We start from the raw sequence: 18,951 nt of genomic DNA on the forward strand, positions 1-18,951 counted from the left end.
GGCTTTGGGGTGAAATGTTCTGAAGATGTCAATTAAGTCCATCTGATCTAGTGAGTCATTTAGGATTGCTGTTTCTTTGCTGATTGTTTGTCTAGAGGATTTATCCAGTGATGTCAGTGGTGTATTAAAGTCCCCTACTATGATTGTGTTGTTGATCTCTCCCTTGATATGTTCCAGGAGTTTTTTTATGTATTTGGGTGCTCCTGCATTGGGTGCATATGTTTATCAGGGTTATATCTTCTTGTTGTATCGATCCCTTTAGCATTACAAAGTGGCCTTCCTTATCTCTTGTTATGGCCTTCACTTTGAGGTCTATTTTGTCTGATATAAGTATTGCTACCCCAGCTTTTTTTTTCATTTCCATTTGCCTGAAAGACATTTTTCCATCCCTTCACTTTCAGTCTGTGTGAGTCCCTTATTCTGAGGTGGGTCTCTTGTAGACAGCAAATATATGAGTCATGTTGTTTTATCCATTCAGCCACTCGATGTCTTTTGATTGAAACATTTAGTCCATTTACGTTTAAAGTTATTATTGAAAGGTACTTGTTTGTAGCCATTTCTATTTTTTTGTGCCTGTTTTCTTTCTTAGCTTTTTATTTCTTCTTCAATTTTGAATGATAGCCTTGCTGGATAGAGTATTCTTGAATTCAGTCCTTTGCTTTGCATCACTTTCTAAATTTCCATCCATTCTTTTCTGGCCTGATGTGTTTCTGTTGAGAAGTCATTTGATAATCTAATGGGAGATCCCTTGTATGTAACTTTCCGTCTCTCTCTTGCAGCCTGTAAGATCCTCTCTTTGTCCTGAACATTTGCCATAGTAATTATGATGTGTCTTGGCATGGGCCTTTTCGGGTTCATCCTATTTGGGACTCTCTGTGCTTGTGTGACTTTTTTCTTCCCCACCTCAGGGAAGTTTTCTGATATTATTTCTTCCAATAGGTTTTCTAATCCTTGTTCCTCTTTCTGTTGTTCTGGCACCCCTATTATTCGTATGTTGTTTTGTTTTATGTTATCCCATAGCTCCCTTAGGCTATCCTCCTGTCTTTTAATTTTTTTCGCCAATTGCAGTTCAGTGTGGGTGTGTTTTGTTTCCCTGTCTTTTAATTCGCTAATTCGGTCCTCTGCTTCTCCTAGTCTACTGTTGAAACTTTCAATGGTGCTTTTTATTGCAGTTATATCACTCTTCATTTCTTCTTGGTTCTTACATAAGTTATTAATTTTTTCATCCATTTCTTTTTGATTCTTACATAAGTTGTTGATTTTTTCATCTGTTTCTTCTTGATTATTACATAAGTTGTTGATTTTTTCCTCCATCCCATTTATGCACTCTAGGACCCTTAATCTGAATTCTTTTTCTGACATGTTGCATGCCTCTGTTTCACTTAGCTGCTTTTCTGGCGAGTCCTCCACTTCTTTCCTTTGGGGGTTTCTTTGTCTACCCATGTTTGATCTCACCAACAGATCTAGATGTTGAGTCGTTCAGGGGCTGCTCCTTGGGTAGCTGTGGCTCCTCGGGCGGTTGTGGTAGCAGTTGCTCCTCAGTTGGCAGTAGCTCCTCTGGTGGGTGCTGTTCACAGCCGTGGTGGCTCCTCTGGCTGGTGGGGGGAGGCTTCTCACATAGCTGCTGTTCCTCAGACAGAGGATGTGCTGATCATGAGGCTGCTGTTCCTTGGATGGGGGCGGGCTACACATGCAGCTGCTACTCCTTGAACTGGGGCGGACTGCTCACGTGGCTGCTGTTCCTTGAATGGGGGCTGGTTGCACACTGCTGTTGTTCCTCTGATGTGGTGGGCTGCTTGTGGGGCTACTGCTCCTTGGACTTGGACAGGTTGATTGCAAGTCTGCTGCTCCTCGGATGGGGGTGGACTGTTTGCACAGCTGCTGTTCTTTGGACGGGAGTGAGCTGCACATGTCGCTGCTCCTCCTCTCCAGATGTCTGGTTATGTGGCTTGCTCTCTAGCACTTTAGCCAGACAGGATAAAATTCACCTTAACAAGACATGACTCAAGGGGAACAAAGCATGAATGTACTCACGACACCGATAACCCCAATATAAGTGACCACCTGAGAAAAGAGAATTAGGGGAGAGAAAAGAGAGTACAAATGATATCTAAGAGAGAGAGAGAGAAAAAGGAAAAAGAAAAAAGATAGGAGAGAAAAGAAAAAGGAGAAAATATATATAAAACACCACAGAACCAATAGATAAACCAAACAAATACAAACACCAAACACCTAGTAAAGAGGGTGGGGGCAGAATCTGTAGAGGCTGAGCTGATATACAGGAAATAAGGTTAAGAATTGGATAAATATGGGGAGGACCTCACTTCAGTATAGCGGAGGTAGAAAAGGGATGAGTGGATAAGAAGAGACAGAAAGGGAACAAAATAATATAATAACAAAAAAATTGATTTTTAAAAAATGGTATAAAAATAGAAAATAACAAGTAAAAATGAAATAAAATTGAATAAAAAATAATGTGAAAAGAAGTAGAACATAAAGCAACAAACAAAAAAGAACAAAGAAAAAAGCAAAAAAAAGAGCAACAAACAAAAAAAAGGAAAGAAAGCAAAAAGCAAAAAAAAAAAGATAATAAAAAAATAATAATGAAAAATTGAAATGTCATTCCTTTGGCTGGCTTAAGATCCCAGTTTTCTGGCGTGTCTGTCATATTATTTTATCTTGATAATGGATTAATATTAATGACAGTGCTGTTGTGATTAAACTGAGATAGATGATATAAAATTTAGTTTTAAATTAAGAGTACAAAGTAAAAATTTCATTCAGAACACAGCACAGTACTTGGCCAAGTACTTAACAGATTTCCTTAAACATTACCTCCATGAAGAGACATGCAAGGATAAGATGCTCTCATCAAATCTTTCAGAAGACCATCGGCATGTTCCTGCTTATCCACAAATATAATGACAGATCCAGATTCCTGATAATGGCCCAGAAGCTCAAGTAACTTCAAGAATTTCTTTTCTTCTTCAATCACAATCTGAAAACACCAAATTGTACCAAAGTAATGGAATAAAAACACAAATACATCTCATAAACAAAAATACTTGTTTTGTGGCAAAGGATAAATGACAACACCTAAATCATTAGGAAGGATTAGAAAAATTTTGATTTGAATTAGTAAACCAGTAAGACCAAAAATATTGTTAATTTTCAAAGAATAAGAGGCTTGCAAATGTGGACAAATGATCATCTGTTCTCTCTGCCTCTTCACTTCACATTCTATTAACCAAAGAATAAGATAGCTATGTGACATCCCCACCTACCGGTCCACTTCTGGTGGAAGAAACTACAAGAGCATCGTAAAACAGTTCCATGGAAAAGCACATATTCAAGTGTAGCTGGTGACATATTAAAAGCCTGCAGTTGATGTATGCTATTTATTTTTAGGAATCATCTAACTACTTCACAAACAGTGATCACAAAAGGATCACACACTGCCTAAACATCCAGGGAACTGGGGGTTTCGTAAGGATTATACCCACCACTTGCTGCTCCACATCCGAGCAAACCACACTCCTGCCTCCAACCTGCACTTCAATGGGTTTACTCAGGATTCTGCGAGCCAAAGCCTCCATAGCTCTGGGGAAAGTAGCTGAAAACATAACTGTCTGTCGGTCAGGACGGACATTATCCACAATACGCATGACCTGAGAAAACATAAATCAATACGGTAGTCACTAAAAATCATGATGTAAAAACCAGCTAGAAGGAATTTTTGAGAACATCTAGTCAGTGATTCTAAACTTGTTACCTTAGAATTCTACAATTGATTTTACCCCATAATTTGTTCCTCTCATAATTTCCCGCTTTCAAGAAATGGCAATTCTAGTCATCCACATGTTTAGGCCAAAAACCTAGGAGCCATCTTCGACTACCCTCTTTCTTTCTCATCACACAACCAATCCATCAACAAATTCAAGAGTCTCAATTTTCAAACTGTATCTAGGATGTAACCATTCTCCATTTAATATTACTATTTACCTTCATTTATTCAACACATTTTTTTATATATATATTTTATTTATTTTTTACAGAGAGAAAGGGAGAGAGATAGAGAGTTAGAAACATCGATGAGAGAGAAACATCGATCAGCTGCCTCCTGCACATCTCCCACTGGGGATGTGCCCGCAACCCAGGTACATGCCCCTGACCGGAATCGAACCTGGGACCCTTCAGTCCGCAGACCGACGCTCTATCCACTGAGCCAAACCACACTTGCCTCAGTGTCTACAGAGCACTGGAGGAATCAAGAAGTCCTAGGATTTTGGTAATGACTAGTATAAACAAGAAAGAAAAAACAGAAATGGCCCTAGCCGGTTTGGCTCAGCAGATAGAGCATTGGACTGTGGACTGAAGGGTCCTGGGTTCGATTCCAGTCAAGGGCACATATCTGGGTTGCAGACTCAATCCCCAGTAGGGGCCGTGCAGGAGGCAGCTGATCAAAGAAAGATTCTCTTACACCATTGATATTTCCATCTCTATCTCTCCCCCCCCTTTCTCTCTGAAATCAATAAAAAAGGTATTTTTTTTTTATTTTTAAAAAATAATTTAAGAAAAAAAAGCCCTGGCCAGTGTGGTTCATTAGGTTGGAGCATCATCTTGTGCACCAAAGGGTCTCGGGTTCAATTCCCAGTTAGGACACATAACCAGGTTGCAGGTTTGATCCCTGGTCGGGGTATGTACAGGAAGCAACCAATGGATGTTTCTCTCTCCTATCAGTGTTTCTCTTGCTCCCCCCTCTACCTTCCTCTCTAAAAATCAATAAATATATCCTTGGATGAGAATTAAAAACATTTTTTTGCCTGGTTGGTGTTCTCAGTGGTTAGAGCACTGGCCCAGACACAGAAGGGTCTCAGGTTCAATTCCCAGTCAAGGGCATGTACCTCGGTTGCAGGTTCATTCCTGGACCTCAGTCAGAGTGCACGAGGCAATCAATCAATGTGTCTCCCCATCCCCCCTTCCCTTCCAGTCTCTCTAAAAATTAATGGGAAAAAATATCACTGGGTGAGGATTAACAAAAAACAAACAAAACAATTTTTTTTTAATTAAAAAAAACAAAACACATGATAGTTTCAAGGTAGGTAGTGGTGAGTGGTTAGAAATTAGGAAGGGTGAAGGTCATGACAAGATTATAAAAAATTTTAGGATCACATTTTCATTCTAATCAAAGAAAATCTGAGAAAGGGACAGTCCTAGGCACTTGCATTTACAACATAAATCCTAAGTTCCTGGCCCAAACCTCAACCACCTCTCATCTGGATTACTTCAACTGTCTCCTAACGGGCTCCCTGGCTTCACTCCTGCCCAATCTGAATATTCTGCACCCACATGCAGTGCTTTAAGTCAAAGCAGCGATTCTCAACCTGTGGGTCGCAACCCCTTTGGTGGTCAAACGACCCTTTCACAGGGGTCGCCTAAGACCATCCTGCATATCAGATATTTACATTACGATTCATAACAGTAGCAACATTACAGTTATGAAGTAGCAACGAAAATAATTTTATGGTTGGGTCACAACATGAGGAACTGTATTTAAAGGGCCAGAAGGTTGAGAACCACTGAGTTAAAGACTACTGGTTATCCAGAGGCATTTACTGTCCTTCCCTTGCAAAAAAAACGCTGTAAAGAATGCTATAACGTCCTCTACTCCAAGCTAAATTTCCTCACCCTTTTAACTATTTTTCACATGGCTCAAGTGTTACCATATCCTGTTTACTCACTTTTGCACACCTCTATATCTCATTTAGAATGTGGTCCGTAATTCTAAACACACTACATACATATAACAGGCAATACATTTTTGGAGAATACATGAATAATTGAAAAGACTGAATATAATTTTAATCTTATCCCTTCCTAAATCCCGTTTCTATTACTGCAGTTTGTGATTAAAAAAACTTTTTTGGCCCTGGCTGGGCAGGCGGCCCAGTTGGTTAGAGCATTCCATACACGCCGAAGTTATGGGCTTGATCCGCCCTAGGCGCACATACAAGAATCAATCAATGAATTAATAAATAAGTGGAACAATAAATTGATGTTTCTCTCTCTCATAAATAAATTTTGGCAACTCACGTTGCTCTTCTTGTCCTCCCCCCCCTTTTTTTTGGTTAATTCTTCCCCAAGGATATTTTCCCACTGACTTTTAGAGAGTGGAAGAGAGAGAGAGAGAAACATCCATGTGAGAGAGACACATCAATTGGTTGCCTCCTACATGCACCCCAACCAGGTATGTGCCCTTGACTGTAATCAAATCTGTGACCCTTCAGTCCACAGGCCGACACTCTATTCACTGAGCCAAACTGGCTAGGGCAAACATTACTCTTCTTGTTAAGAAAATGTTATAGCATCTTTTAACATGTATTTTTCTAAATTTATAGCACTGAAATTTATATTTGAGCAAACAGCATGTGTCAGGTAAAGTCTAAGCTAGGCAAATGCTTTGGGCATCAGTTTTTACAACTGGAGAATTTAAATATGTGCTATCTAGATCATTAGGTAATTAAAAGCATGAATTAAAGCAATGTATTTGGAAGTACATTAAAACTACAAAATATGAAATATGAAAGCTTAAGTTTCTTTTATTAGCATTTCAATTCTAATTTTACCAATTATGGATTTAGATGGCTAAGTAAAGCCTGCATGAATACCTCCTGAATGAGTTTTATAGAGAATTAAAAACATAAATGCCTATTTCAATTTCATATGTCCCCAACCCACATAGCAGAAATGTATGTGAAAATTTTAAAACCTTACAAAAATTACATTCTCATAGTTGTTACATGATTTATAGTTCAAAACACTACGGAATTTAATGATTACCTGTGGTTCAAAACCCATATCGAACATTCTGTCTGCTTCATCTAAAACAACATATGTCACTCTTCGAAGATTTGTTACCCGACCTAAGATAAGGGGGGGTTGAAAAAAGACAAAAAGAAAACTAAAAATCAGTCACAATTCATTTTATGGCTACCAAGAACATTACAAAACTGTAAAGGGAACTAAAATGCCTGACTTAACCAGAGGGGTAAGTTAGTTATCTTTAAACAGTGAAAAGAAATTTTGGTCTACAATGTCTTAACTAATGGCAAATACTTTCTGACAATGGGTATATGAGGCCCTTTATTTGTCAAACTCTTCTCTTGCATACCATCATAGGGCCTGAAGAACCTGTAAAATTCAGAAAACAGCCCTCTCCAAAACACATCATAAAACTAAGACTGAGATGAAGCATCGAGCCACATCAGCCATTATCTGACAGCATCACCTAGGAAAAAACATATTAGAGATTACAGCGTATGTGTGGAAAGCAAATGCCAGTGCTAACTATTTCAGATGCAGAAAACCTCTCTTTATATGACCTTATAACCTACTTCCATCTAGTCAGAAACTTCTAATGGGAATGTCAAAACACTAATGAGAAGCTATGCAACATCATTAGGTAGCTATCACATTACATGAAAGCTAAATACCAAACGTATTACATGGATACATTTTTTAATATATAGATAAAAAATCCAATTTTATTACATGCTCCCACGGGTTTAAAGAAATGTGACAGGCTTCTTAGGTAGTAAAAATTACATACATACACAGGAAACCCTTTCTAAACAATTAACACAAGCACTTCTATCAATTGTTGAATCAATCACCTGGCAAACAGTTATTAAATATAAACTGAAAGGATAGATAAGGGAAAAAGGTAAAATTAATCAAGATGAATTTCAGGAGGAGACTTAATGCAGCATTGAGAAAAAACAAGGGATTATTTCAACATCCAACCAAAAACTTTCATATGCTATACAATTTCAATGTCACTTTGTCAACTTCATATAGCATTAGAATTAAATAGATACAGAAATTCAAGCAGAATGCTATTAGAAACATGCACTATTTGGGTTTTAATATTCTATTATTTATATACTAACTACTGCAACAAAAACCTTTGAAAGTATTTTCTTCAAAAAAATAGAAATGAGCCCAAATAAATGCTTTCTAATGTTTAAGTATTCCATACCAACATTTGCAGCCCCAAGTAATTTTGTAAGGTTGGGAACAGCATTAAATTACCTACCTTTGATGGTTTAAGTCTCGGAAGCCCAGTTCTATAAATCTTGAAGGGCCTTTCTCCACAGAAGTTAAATAATGTCAACAGTTTAGTAACAGTTTTGACAGGGAATAATTGAACAAAGCACAACATTTGAGCTAAAAACATGCAATATTTACAAAAGATAAAGTTTCTTGAAGCTGCAATATCTTAATTGATCCAGTATTGTAAGAAAATACTAGCACCTGTGGAGAAAAAAATATCTAAATTTTATAATGAAAAAAGAGATAGACCCTCATCCTTTTAAAGGAAAGTTAGGCTAAACTTGGATTAAGAATCCATGTTAAGTGCTAAAAAGATCGGATGGAGTTAGTTTTGAAAAGAAATTTTCATTTAAATTGCAAAAATATTATGAACACTTACAATAATAAGATTGTTACAATACATATTTTAAGATATTACAGCTTTAAGAAGAAATGTAGAAACCCTTTGAGGGTTTCTTGTTTCTGCTGTGATTTAACAAAAATGTATATAATCCAAAAAGGAGAAAAGAGAAAAAAATACCCGACTTACCACTGTTAGCTGCTAACATGTCAATCATTCGACCAGGTGTACAAACAATAATTTCAGCACCTCTTTTCAGTTCAGCAATCTAATTAAAAAAAAAATGAACTTTTATAGTCTATGTATAACTATGTACTTATTTAAAGAGATTTGAGACTACTTCCAGGGTCCTTGGCACAGCTCCGTAGTGTAAGAAACAGGTCTGATTAGAAGAATCTAAAGCTTCCTACTTAGTATACTGAAATGCTGGAGCACTGCTAATATGTACACAATCCAAAAAGGAGAATTCATGTTTTCTCCATTTGGGATTATATAACTTCAAAGTCAATGAAAATCAGAGATTTTTTTACCAATTATAATTTGACACAGTCCCTCAAAACCAAAAGGAACATGAGCTAGCAGTAAATAAAGCAATTACATGTAAGATCAATGTTTTCAAAATGAAAGTCATTTTCATTAGTGAATCACGAAATCAATACACACAAACAGCATTTTAAAAATGAAATAGAATGAAAAATATCAGAATGTGTTAGACATTATAAAACTTTTGTTTGACTTCTTTATAAATATACTGTGTGTGCATGTACAAGGTTATTCTGTAAATGTATCTTACTATACACTGTGGTAAAAAAACACACACAAAGATAAACTTAGAAAACTAAAATCAAGTGTTTAAAATAGCATTGGGATAAGAGAAGCAAATATTCCCAAAGTATATTCTAGAACCTGAGAACACGAGTCTTCAGAAAGGGTTTTGTGGTTAAATAAGTTTAAAAAATGCCATTTAACCCATTCTTCTAGTATCACAATATACATTAGCATATTAAAGACAAAGGAGTCTTGCAGGAAAAAAACCTGTTTTAACTCTGTACAATCCAACATTTACAAAACTTATTTGATCATAGAACAAACCCAGTTTTTTCCTTCTTTTATTTAAAACTAGAAGCCCAGTGCACAAAAATTTGTGCACTGGTGGGGGGGGTTCTCAGCCCAACTGTGTCCTCTCACAGTCTGGGACCCCTTGGGAGATAACCACCTGCTGGCTTAGGCGCGCTCCCCTGGTGGCAGATGGCACGCCCAATCCCGCGGTGCCTGCCCCATCTCCCCCGGTCGCACACAGCAGGCCCGGATCCCGCGCTGGGACGGGTGGCAGCTGGGGATCTCGTTGCTGCCCGCCCCCAACTCCCCGCCCCGGGCCGCACACGGCAGGCCCGAATCCCGCGCTGGGGTGGCAGCGGCTGGGGATCGTGCCGCTTGCGCAGGGCAGCTCAGCAGCATCTGCCTGCAGTATGCAAATTTAACGCCCAACTTTGTTGGGTTAATTTGCATACTCTTCTGATTGGCTGGTGAGCACAGCAAAGGTACGGTCAATTAGCATCTTTGTCTTTTATTAGTGGAGATATCCAATGACTATCACTCTTTAGAAGACACCTGGAGAAATGCCAAACTAAAGAGAGTGAATGAAGGTATTTTTAAATAAGTCTTCTGAAATCATTTAAGAATTCAGCTAAAACTCTGATATTAATGCATCCCACCTTTCAAATATGTCACATAAATCAGAGAAAATAAATACTGTCCAGGAATCAGAAGACCTAGGTTCTTGGTCAAACCACATCTTGTTAACCTAAAGACTTTGGTCACCTTATTTAACCTTTCCAAACATTTCCTTATCTGTGAAACAGAAAAAATATCTGCCATTCTTGAGCAAAGAAAGAAGGGGAGAAATGGGAAGGCTAAAAGTAGAAGAAGGACTTCAAAATTCCAAAATATAGCAACTCATTGTATTATTTTCACACCTCATTCTTTAAGATTTTAGAAGCAATCACTATACAAAACACAAAAACAAAAAAACACTTTTATGTTATTAAATCATTCAATTTAAGAATGAAAAAATGAATGTTTCTTTTATAACTACCTGCTCACTGATTCCTGTTCCTCCATAAACACAGACCACTCTAAGTCCCAAGGTCTTCGAAAACTTCTTACATTCTTTAGTAATTTGTAAAGCCAGTTCTCGAGTTGGAGTCATGATGACAGCTGAAAAGATAAATACGTCAAAAGCCTAACCACCAAAATTCTCTTTAAGAGGCTATGCTTTAAAGTGCTATAGTTAACCTCTGTAATAAAGTTTAGATCTCTTAGTCTAATTTTTGTTTTGTTTTATGCGCCTCCAAAAACCCTATCTTAGAAGCTTTATAATAGTAAAGATTGTGATGAAGAATTACTTTAAGTAGACTTAAGAACATGCTATAGGAAAATAAATCAGTTAAATGCCTACTCAACCACTAAGAAAATACCGGGTTGAAAAGAATGCAAATCATTCTCAACTGCAAATCACAGAGCAAAGATGATCAAGTGACTCACTGTGCTGCAGAGCCATTCCCCGGTTTCCAGAAACAACCTTGGTCTGAGGGGCACAGATAGAAGAAAAATATACTGCGCCCTAAATTTCCGAGAGGAGCTCGTAACAACCTTCCAAAACCCTATTCAAATTTGCAGAAGAGATGTCTGCCAAATGAATCAAGAAATCTGAATATGAAGACCAAATCCTAAATGAAATGCTGGCACTATAGCCTTGTAAGGCCAAAAAAGGGAAAACATGTTTCTTTATAATCCTCTATGTTGAGTTTATAAATCCACTGATACGGGGCTAAGAACAAACCTCAACATAAATAAACAGATAGATGCATGAGGAGTCTACCTGCCGAGTCAGAGTTTAAAAATTGAGCTGTGCCAGGAGAGGCTGTTTTTGTACTTCTGAGATGTCACTCCAGAGCTCTGAAGATTCTCACTCCACCTGCTGGTAAGGGGAAATCAGCCCCAAAGTGCCAAATTTATAAAGAAAATGTACATAAAGATATCTTTATTGTTATAATTAAGAATATAAAGTATCAGGTCTTTCTGATTAACTGACAACAAATTAGTTATCTGAATAAATAGTTCAATGGAAAATAATTGTACCTATTGGCCCCTCTCCTTCTTCTAATGACCTCTGATCCATGATGTGTCTAAACATGGGCAACAGAAAAGCAATAGTCTTTCCGCTTCCAGTCTTGGCAATGCCAATCAAGTCCCGTCCAGACATTATAGCAGGAATCGCCTGAGCTTGGATTGGTGTGGGCTTTTCATAGCCGTGCCTTAAAAAGAAAACCAAATGAAGACAAGGTAAAAGTTGAGATCTCTTGGGCTGTAAAAATTCCAGGAGGAAAAGGTTTTCTAAAATGTGGTATATTCCTACAATAAAATATTATTTGGCAAAAAGGAATAGAGTCCTGAGACACTGTACATCATGGTTGAACTTTGAAAATAGGCTAAGTGGAAGGAGCCAGTCACAAAAGACTATACTGGTATGCTCCCTTTAATATATAAAGTCCAGAATAGACAAATCTACAGAGACAACAGATTAGTGCAGTGATGGCGAACCTATGACACGCGTGTCAGAGGTGACACGCGAACTTTTTTTTGGTTGATTTTTCTTTGTTAAATGGCATTTAAATATATAAAATAAATATCAAAAATATAAGTCTTTGTTTTACTATGGTTGCAAATATCAAAAAATTTCTATATGTGACACGGCACCAGAGTTAAGTTAGGGTTTTTCAAAATGCTGACACGCCGAGCTCAAAAGGTTCGCCATCACTGGATTAGTGGTTACCTAGGGTGAAGGAACAGGAAGAAGACTGACTAACGGATACAGATCTCTTTTGGGAATGATGAAAATGTTTAAAATTAGCTTATGGTGATGACTGCATAACCCCAATAATATACTAAAGAGTCATTTTGTTATTATGCAAATTATCTCAATAAAGTTGTTTAAGAAAAAATATGTTTTTCTATTAGAGTAAAAATACAACCAAACGAGATATTTGTGTGAAAAGGCTACTTTTGAGTAGAAAACTTTGAAAATGTGGACAACAACTAACCACTTACTTTTTGAGAGAATTTAGGATCTTCATGGAAATTCCACACTGAACCCAAGATTTAATTGGTTTGGGGCAACCTTTTCCCTTGACAATAATGCCCTCCATTTCCAACCGAAAGACATTCACCTCTACAAAACAAAATCCAGATTAAAAACTCTTAATTGTTGTTCTACTATTAGTGCCTTATATTTTTCAATTAGCTATGGTAAGATTAAGAATCTCCAAGTCCTTTGTTAGTGTTAACACAGATTACGCCATAGAAAAGCTATTGGACAAAGCACTGAATAGCTCAGAGAGACAGAGACAGTTAAAGCAATTACTGTTTGCACCAACAAAGGATGAAACAAAATATCCCAATTTCTACAATTTGGCTTTTATTTTATCTTAAATTGCGAAGTATTAAAAGAATAATGACTGACAAGTAATACAATCGTCTTCTCCAAGCAAGAGTTGCCCAGATTATTCTTATTCTACCAATATTACAGATGCACATTGGTTCCTAACTCACCTCTCTCAAGAGCTAACAATATATTATTTGCTAATTTCACATGAAGTTAGCATTTTAATTCTAAAATTCTCAACTACACAAGCCAAACTAATTTTTGCTCATTTTAAAAAATAGATTTTTCATTGATTTTTAGAGAGAGAGAAAGGAAGAGGCAGAGAGAGAAAAACATCAATGTGAGAGTGAAACACTGATCAGCCGCCTCCTGCACATCCAGTACCGGGGATGATGCAGCCCGAAATTCAGGCATGTGCCCTGACTCGGAATATAACCAGCAACTTTTCAGTCCATGAGAAGAGGTCCAACCAATTGAGCCACGACAACCTGGATGCTCATTTTTTTTAAATACTTCCAAAAACACACTGACTCTTCACAACTCTGAATTTCTGCAGATGACTTACCCCCTGTCTAGAACAGCAGCCGCCAACCTTTCGGACCTTACGGACCACCAGTGGTCCGCAGACCACCGGTTGGCGACCACTGCTCTAGAATGACTTCTCACCTCCTAGTTCCCTCTTTCACTTCCCCAGGTAAATCAGGCAATTCCCCTACTCATACATTAACTCACAGGGCTACCCACATTCCTCCTGGACAAAGAGAAGTGTATCCTCTTCTGTTCCCACAATAAGCAACATATAAATAAAAGAATTTTACCTTCTTGAGACATTTTTGCTAGTTCTGGAACTTCAACATAAAAGTTTTTTCTGAATGGTTCATATTCAATTTTCCCATGATCTACTGGCTCTAGAAGCTTTCTCTGTTTTGTCTGATAGCCTGTGAGGGCCGTCTGAAGATCAACTTCTTCCTCCTCTGAAGAATACTATAATTAAAAAAAAAAAGTTAAAAGCTAAATCCATTTCTATTTTCTATTTATGGCAATCAATATTCCTAGCTTTTAAAATCCTCTTCTCCTAGCATGGGGGTAAGATGGGAGGGTGAGAGGAGGTTTGTGGTGGAAGAGTTATTGGGGGGGTGAGGGGGGGCGGCGCAGGCGGGCAGGGGAGATAAATGATGATGGGGAAAAATTAAATTAAAAATAAAATCATCCTCTCCCAGAAAATAATCTTTGGCTTTTACTTTTTAATTTCTGAATTTTTCAATTTAGTTTTTCTTTTCTTTTCCTTATAGAAAGTTGCATTAACAATATAAAGCTAAAATAATAAAATAATTCTAGCCCTGGCTGAGTAGGTCAGTTCGAGCATCATCCCAATATGCCAAGGTTGTGGTTTTGATCCTCAGTCAGGACACACAAGAATCAACCAATGAGTGCATAAATAAGGAGAACAACAAATCAATGTTTCTCTCCCTCACTTTCTCTTTCTCTACAATCATTAACCAATAAAAATAAATAAAATAATTCTAATACGGCTTTAATGATGTTTTGCTATAGTTCCCTATATAAATCTTAACAATGCATATTAATAGGAAGAAATTTCATTCTGTCACTTCATTTCTTCTCTCCCTGTCTGAGAGGAGCTGATGAAATATAAGACAATCAAAATTGGGCATACAGCCCTGGCCAGTTTGGCTAAGTGGATAGAATGTCAGCCTGCAGACTGAAGGGTCCCAGGTTCAATTCCTGTCAAGGGCACATACCTTGGTTGCGGGCTCAATCCTTGGCCCTGGTACTGGCATGTGCAGGAGGCAACCAATCAATGTGTCTCTCTCACATCGATGTCTCTCTCTCTCTCTCTCTCTCTCTCTCTCTCTCTCTCTCCCTCCCTCTCTCTCTCTCTCTTCCCTTCTTAATCTAAAAAATCAATGGGAAAATATCCTCAAGTGAGGATTAACAACAAATGGGCAAAGAGCAAGAGGGCAAAGATGTTAGATTGTTCTAACAACTGGATATTCAGCTATAATATTGTTAAGAATCGCAAGGCTTCTTTTTTTTTTTTTTTAAATATATTTTATTGATTTTTTACAGAGAGGAAGGGAGAGAGATAGAGAGTTAGAAACATCGATGAGAGAGAAACATCGATCAGCTGCCTCCTGCACATCTCCCACTGGGGATGTGCCCGCAACCCAGGTACATGCCCCTGACCGGAATCGAACCTGGGACCCTTCAGTCCGCAGGCCGACGCTCTATCCACTGAGCCAAACCGGTTTCGGCAGGAATCGCAAGGCTTCTTAATAATAGTTTGCATAATTGAAAAGTACATCTTCATCATTGATTCCTAGTAAATACTTCTAGGGTAGCATCACTTTGGGCACTTTATTTTTTTAACTGATTTGAAAGAGAGGGAGAGACAGAAATATCAATTTGTTATTCCACTTATTTATACATTCATTAGTTGATTCCTGAATGTGCCCTGACTGGCATATCATGACAATGCTCTAACCAGCTGAGCTCCCCAACCAGGGCCTAAGGTAGCATCATGAAAAATTCAAAATTAATGAAGAATTACCTCCATGGCATCCTGGTCATTCTCCATCAGCTCCCCTTTCTTCTTATCAGAATCCACTACTGCTTTTTTGGTTGTCACAACAGTGACAACTTTTGTGACCGTTGGTCCAGACTTCTAAAATAAAAAAGGAATATAAAATATTTTGAAAAGCTGAAAAATTTTAAAATCTCTTTATTGTTGAAAGTGTTACAGATGTCCTCCTTTTCCCCCCATTTACCCCCCGCCCCCAACCAGTCCTCGCCTCCCCAGGCCTTCACCACACTATTGTTTGTGTCCATGGGCTATACATATATGAAAATAAAAATTATATGCCAACTGAAACACAGTAACTGCCATAATTTATAAATCAAATTAACTTAGTTATTAGCAGCAACTTAATGAAAAGACAAAAAAGTGGTCTGCTTTCTCATTTAAATCTTACAATTCAATATATCACAATGTATTTTATAATACATTAACACAGGGTGGGATTACAGTTGTTCGTATGGAAAGACATGGAAAGCAGGTTATGATTATTACAATAGCTTTATTAACTCTGTGTTTCACATACTCACAACTGTAAACCTATATCTGTCCACCCCATATATATGTAGTTTCTTGTATAATATATAAATTTATATAGTTACTATGCAATATAATTTATTTTTAAAATACTATTAAATGGTACTTTTCACTCATTCAACAAGCAAGACATTGTTCTGGGAGCTTAGGAGAAATCAGTAAAACAGGTAACAGTCAGTGCTCCTGAGGAGCTTTATTTTAGAAGACAAGGGGGACAAATAATAGACATGATAAAAAATCAAATTATATTAACCTGAGAAAAGGTAATAAATGCTATTTAAAAAAAGAAAATTAGACTGGGTAAAGGGGATGGGAGTATGAAAGATGAAAATGCTGGAGAAGTCTGGAGAGGACCTATTAAGGGCAATAAGCAAGCATAGAAACTGAACAAAGATGATGGTAACAATACCTTTGAAACAAGAACATTTATAGTTAAAAATTCACTAATATCTCTGGTACTTAGAAAAAGTACCAGATGGGAGAGAAAACAAAAACATTATAAAGTCAATAGTATGGCAATCAACAATGAAACCAAGTTATCCAACTAGGAATATAAATCTTTAAAAATAAAATTCCATACCTTTTCATTTCCCCCACCACCTTTTACACTTCTCATATTAAACTTTTTTACTTCCTCTTTCACTTCTTCCATGTAAGCATCTAATGGATCTAACTCCTCACCCTCCATTTCATTTCCTTCCTTCTCAGCTTCTGCAGGGTCATCTTCATCATCTAAAATATTAGAATACACACTCTTTGTACATGTGCTTCAAAAGGAAATTCTTCACAATCAGACCACACCCCACCATTCTGACCTGTTCTCTCACTACCCAAACACCCTCCCTTCCAGTTGACCAGGCACACTGCAGTTCAAATATATTTCACAGCTTTAAACCGAGCATGTATTAGTTCTGAATAATAAAAGAAAAAAATTATAACAAATTAAGTCGAAGAGGCAAAAAATTATGCCTAAAAATGAATCTCCAGTAATAAGTCTTACAATTACACTACTAAAAGCCAAACTAAAAACTTTATCTGCTAAATAAGTTTACTTATTTTCCTTTCAATTACCTTTCTTTAAAGCACAGAAAAAATAACATTCTTAATTCAAGACAAATCTAATCTTTTTTACATAACTAAGACATCACTTAAAGATACAATCCATTTATCCTTTCTTTAAAATATACTTTTATGGATTTCAGAGAGGAAGAGAAAGAGAGAGAGAGAGACTAAAACATCAATGATGAGAGAGAATCACTGATCAGCTGCCTCCTACACAGCCCCCACTGGGGATCAAGCCCACAACCAGGAATGTGCCCTGACCGGGAATTGAATGGTGACCTCTTAGTTCATAGGTCAATGCTCAAACACTGAGCAAAACTGGCCGGGCCCATTTATCTTTTTAAACCACTCTGTGGAACTTCCAGAGAAAATGAGAATTTTAAAGGAATGTTTTAAAAAAAAAAAAAGGAACAAAATTCCATTTCCAATAAAATTTCATTCTTTATTAAAAAGTCAAAATCAGATATGGAGAGGAAATCTTTCTGTTTTAAGTCATTAAAAAGTTAAAGGAGAAATCTGAAACCATGTCCTTAATTTACCCTTATTACTAACATTCTTATTTGTAATAAAAATAAAAAGCTATTTACTTGCCCTTAAGTACCCAACTCTCCACTCTAAAGTAAAATCAGTAATCCTGCCAAAACCGGTTTGGCTCAGTGGATAGAGCATCGGCCTGCGGACTCAAGGGTCCCAGGTTCGATTCCGGTCAAGGGCATGTACCTGGGTTGCGGGCACATCCCCAGTGGGAGATGTGCAGGAGGCAGCTGATTGATGTTTCTCTCGCATCGATGTTTCTAACTCTCTATCTCTCTCCCTTCTTCTCTGTAAAAAAAAAAAAAAAATCAATAAAAAATATATTAAAAAAAAAATCAGTAATCCTTAATAAACACTACTTTACAATTCTAAATTTAACATAAATATTAAAAGGGACATTTAAAACCTCCATATGAATTCAGCAATTCCAGTTCTGTGTATATAGAACTGAGAGCAGGGACTCAAACAGTTACTTGCGTACTAATAAATACAGGAGCTTTATTCACAATAGCCAAAAGTTGTAAACAACCTATATATCTAATAGATAAATAGGTAAACAAAATGTGACATATACACATATATTTATATAACATAGAGTACTATTAAGCCATAAAAAGGAATGAAATTCGGATACATGCTACAATATAGATGAACCTTGAAGATATCATGCTAAGTGAAATAAGCCAGTTACAAAAGGACAAATATTGTATGATTCCACTTTTATGAGGTACCTAGAATAGGCAAATTCATAGCAGCAGAAAGCAGAATAGAAGTTACCAGGGATGGGGACAAGATGGGGAATTACTGTTTAATGGGAACAGAGTTTCTGTTTGGGATGAAGAAAAAGTTCTGGGAATGGACAGTGGTGTTGATTGCACAAGACTGTGAATGTACTTAATGCCATGAATTGTACACTTAAAAAATGGTTGAAATGATAAACATTATGTTATAATATATAAACATTATATTTTTTCCATAATAAATAGTCTTCAAAATACCAACATTATTCATAATTCTAGAATACTATACATGAATTGTTATATAGGTTATTATTGTAACAAATGAATATACCATCATCATCCTCTAAACTCCATTTTTTCCCTTGTTTCATCTCTTCAATTTCCTTTTTCAGTTCCCCTATGTTTTCCATGGCCTTTTTGCGTTGTTCCTCTCGCCATTTTTCTACTCTTTCTTTCCGCTTTCTCATTTCTTCTTCCAGCTTATTTTGGTCAAAGTTCTTGGGAGGAAAACAGGAGATAGAGGAAAGCAAGGATAAACGATTTTACTCTAGGTGATATTCCAAGTATTTTCCCAAAGTATATAAAAAGG

At 37.0% G+C, this 18,951-nt stretch overlaps 1 protein-coding gene across 3 annotated transcripts in view; it reads right to left on the minus strand.

Moving 5' to 3' along the window:
- The window catches only part of DDX46 (DEAD-box helicase 46), a 60,149-nt gene that overhangs the window by 30,098 nt on the left and 11,100 nt on the right, over window positions 1-18,951 (minus strand). For 2 of the 3 annotated variants that reach the window (XM_014453901.2, XM_023752154.1), the window contains exons 5-15: window positions 18,694-18,859; window positions 16,607-16,758; window positions 15,466-15,579; window positions 13,715-13,880; window positions 12,563-12,683; window positions 11,594-11,769; window positions 10,548-10,669; window positions 8,642-8,720; window positions 6,841-6,923; window positions 3,504-3,668; window positions 2,836-2,998 (exon numbers count right to left, since the gene is read on the minus strand). In XM_014453901.2, the coding sequence (XP_014309387.1) occupies window positions 2,836-2,998; window positions 3,504-3,668; window positions 6,841-6,923; window positions 8,642-8,720; window positions 10,548-10,669; window positions 11,594-11,769; window positions 12,563-12,683; window positions 13,715-13,880; window positions 15,466-15,579; window positions 16,607-16,758; window positions 18,694-18,859 (1,507 nt within the window). The remainder of the gene's footprint in view (window positions 1-2,835; window positions 2,999-3,503; window positions 3,669-6,840; window positions 6,924-8,641; window positions 8,721-10,547; window positions 10,670-11,593; window positions 11,770-12,562; window positions 12,684-13,714; window positions 13,881-15,465; window positions 15,580-16,606; window positions 16,759-18,693; window positions 18,860-18,951) is intronic. The other variant, XM_023752155.1, reaches the window with a different exon arrangement.

Source organism: Myotis lucifugus, unplaced genomic scaffold (assembly GCF_000147115.1).
Source record: "Myotis lucifugus unplaced genomic scaffold, Myoluc2.0 scaffold_28, whole genome shotgun sequence".
Classification (NCBI taxonomy): Eukaryota; Metazoa; Chordata; class Mammalia; order Chiroptera; family Vespertilionidae; genus Myotis; species Myotis lucifugus.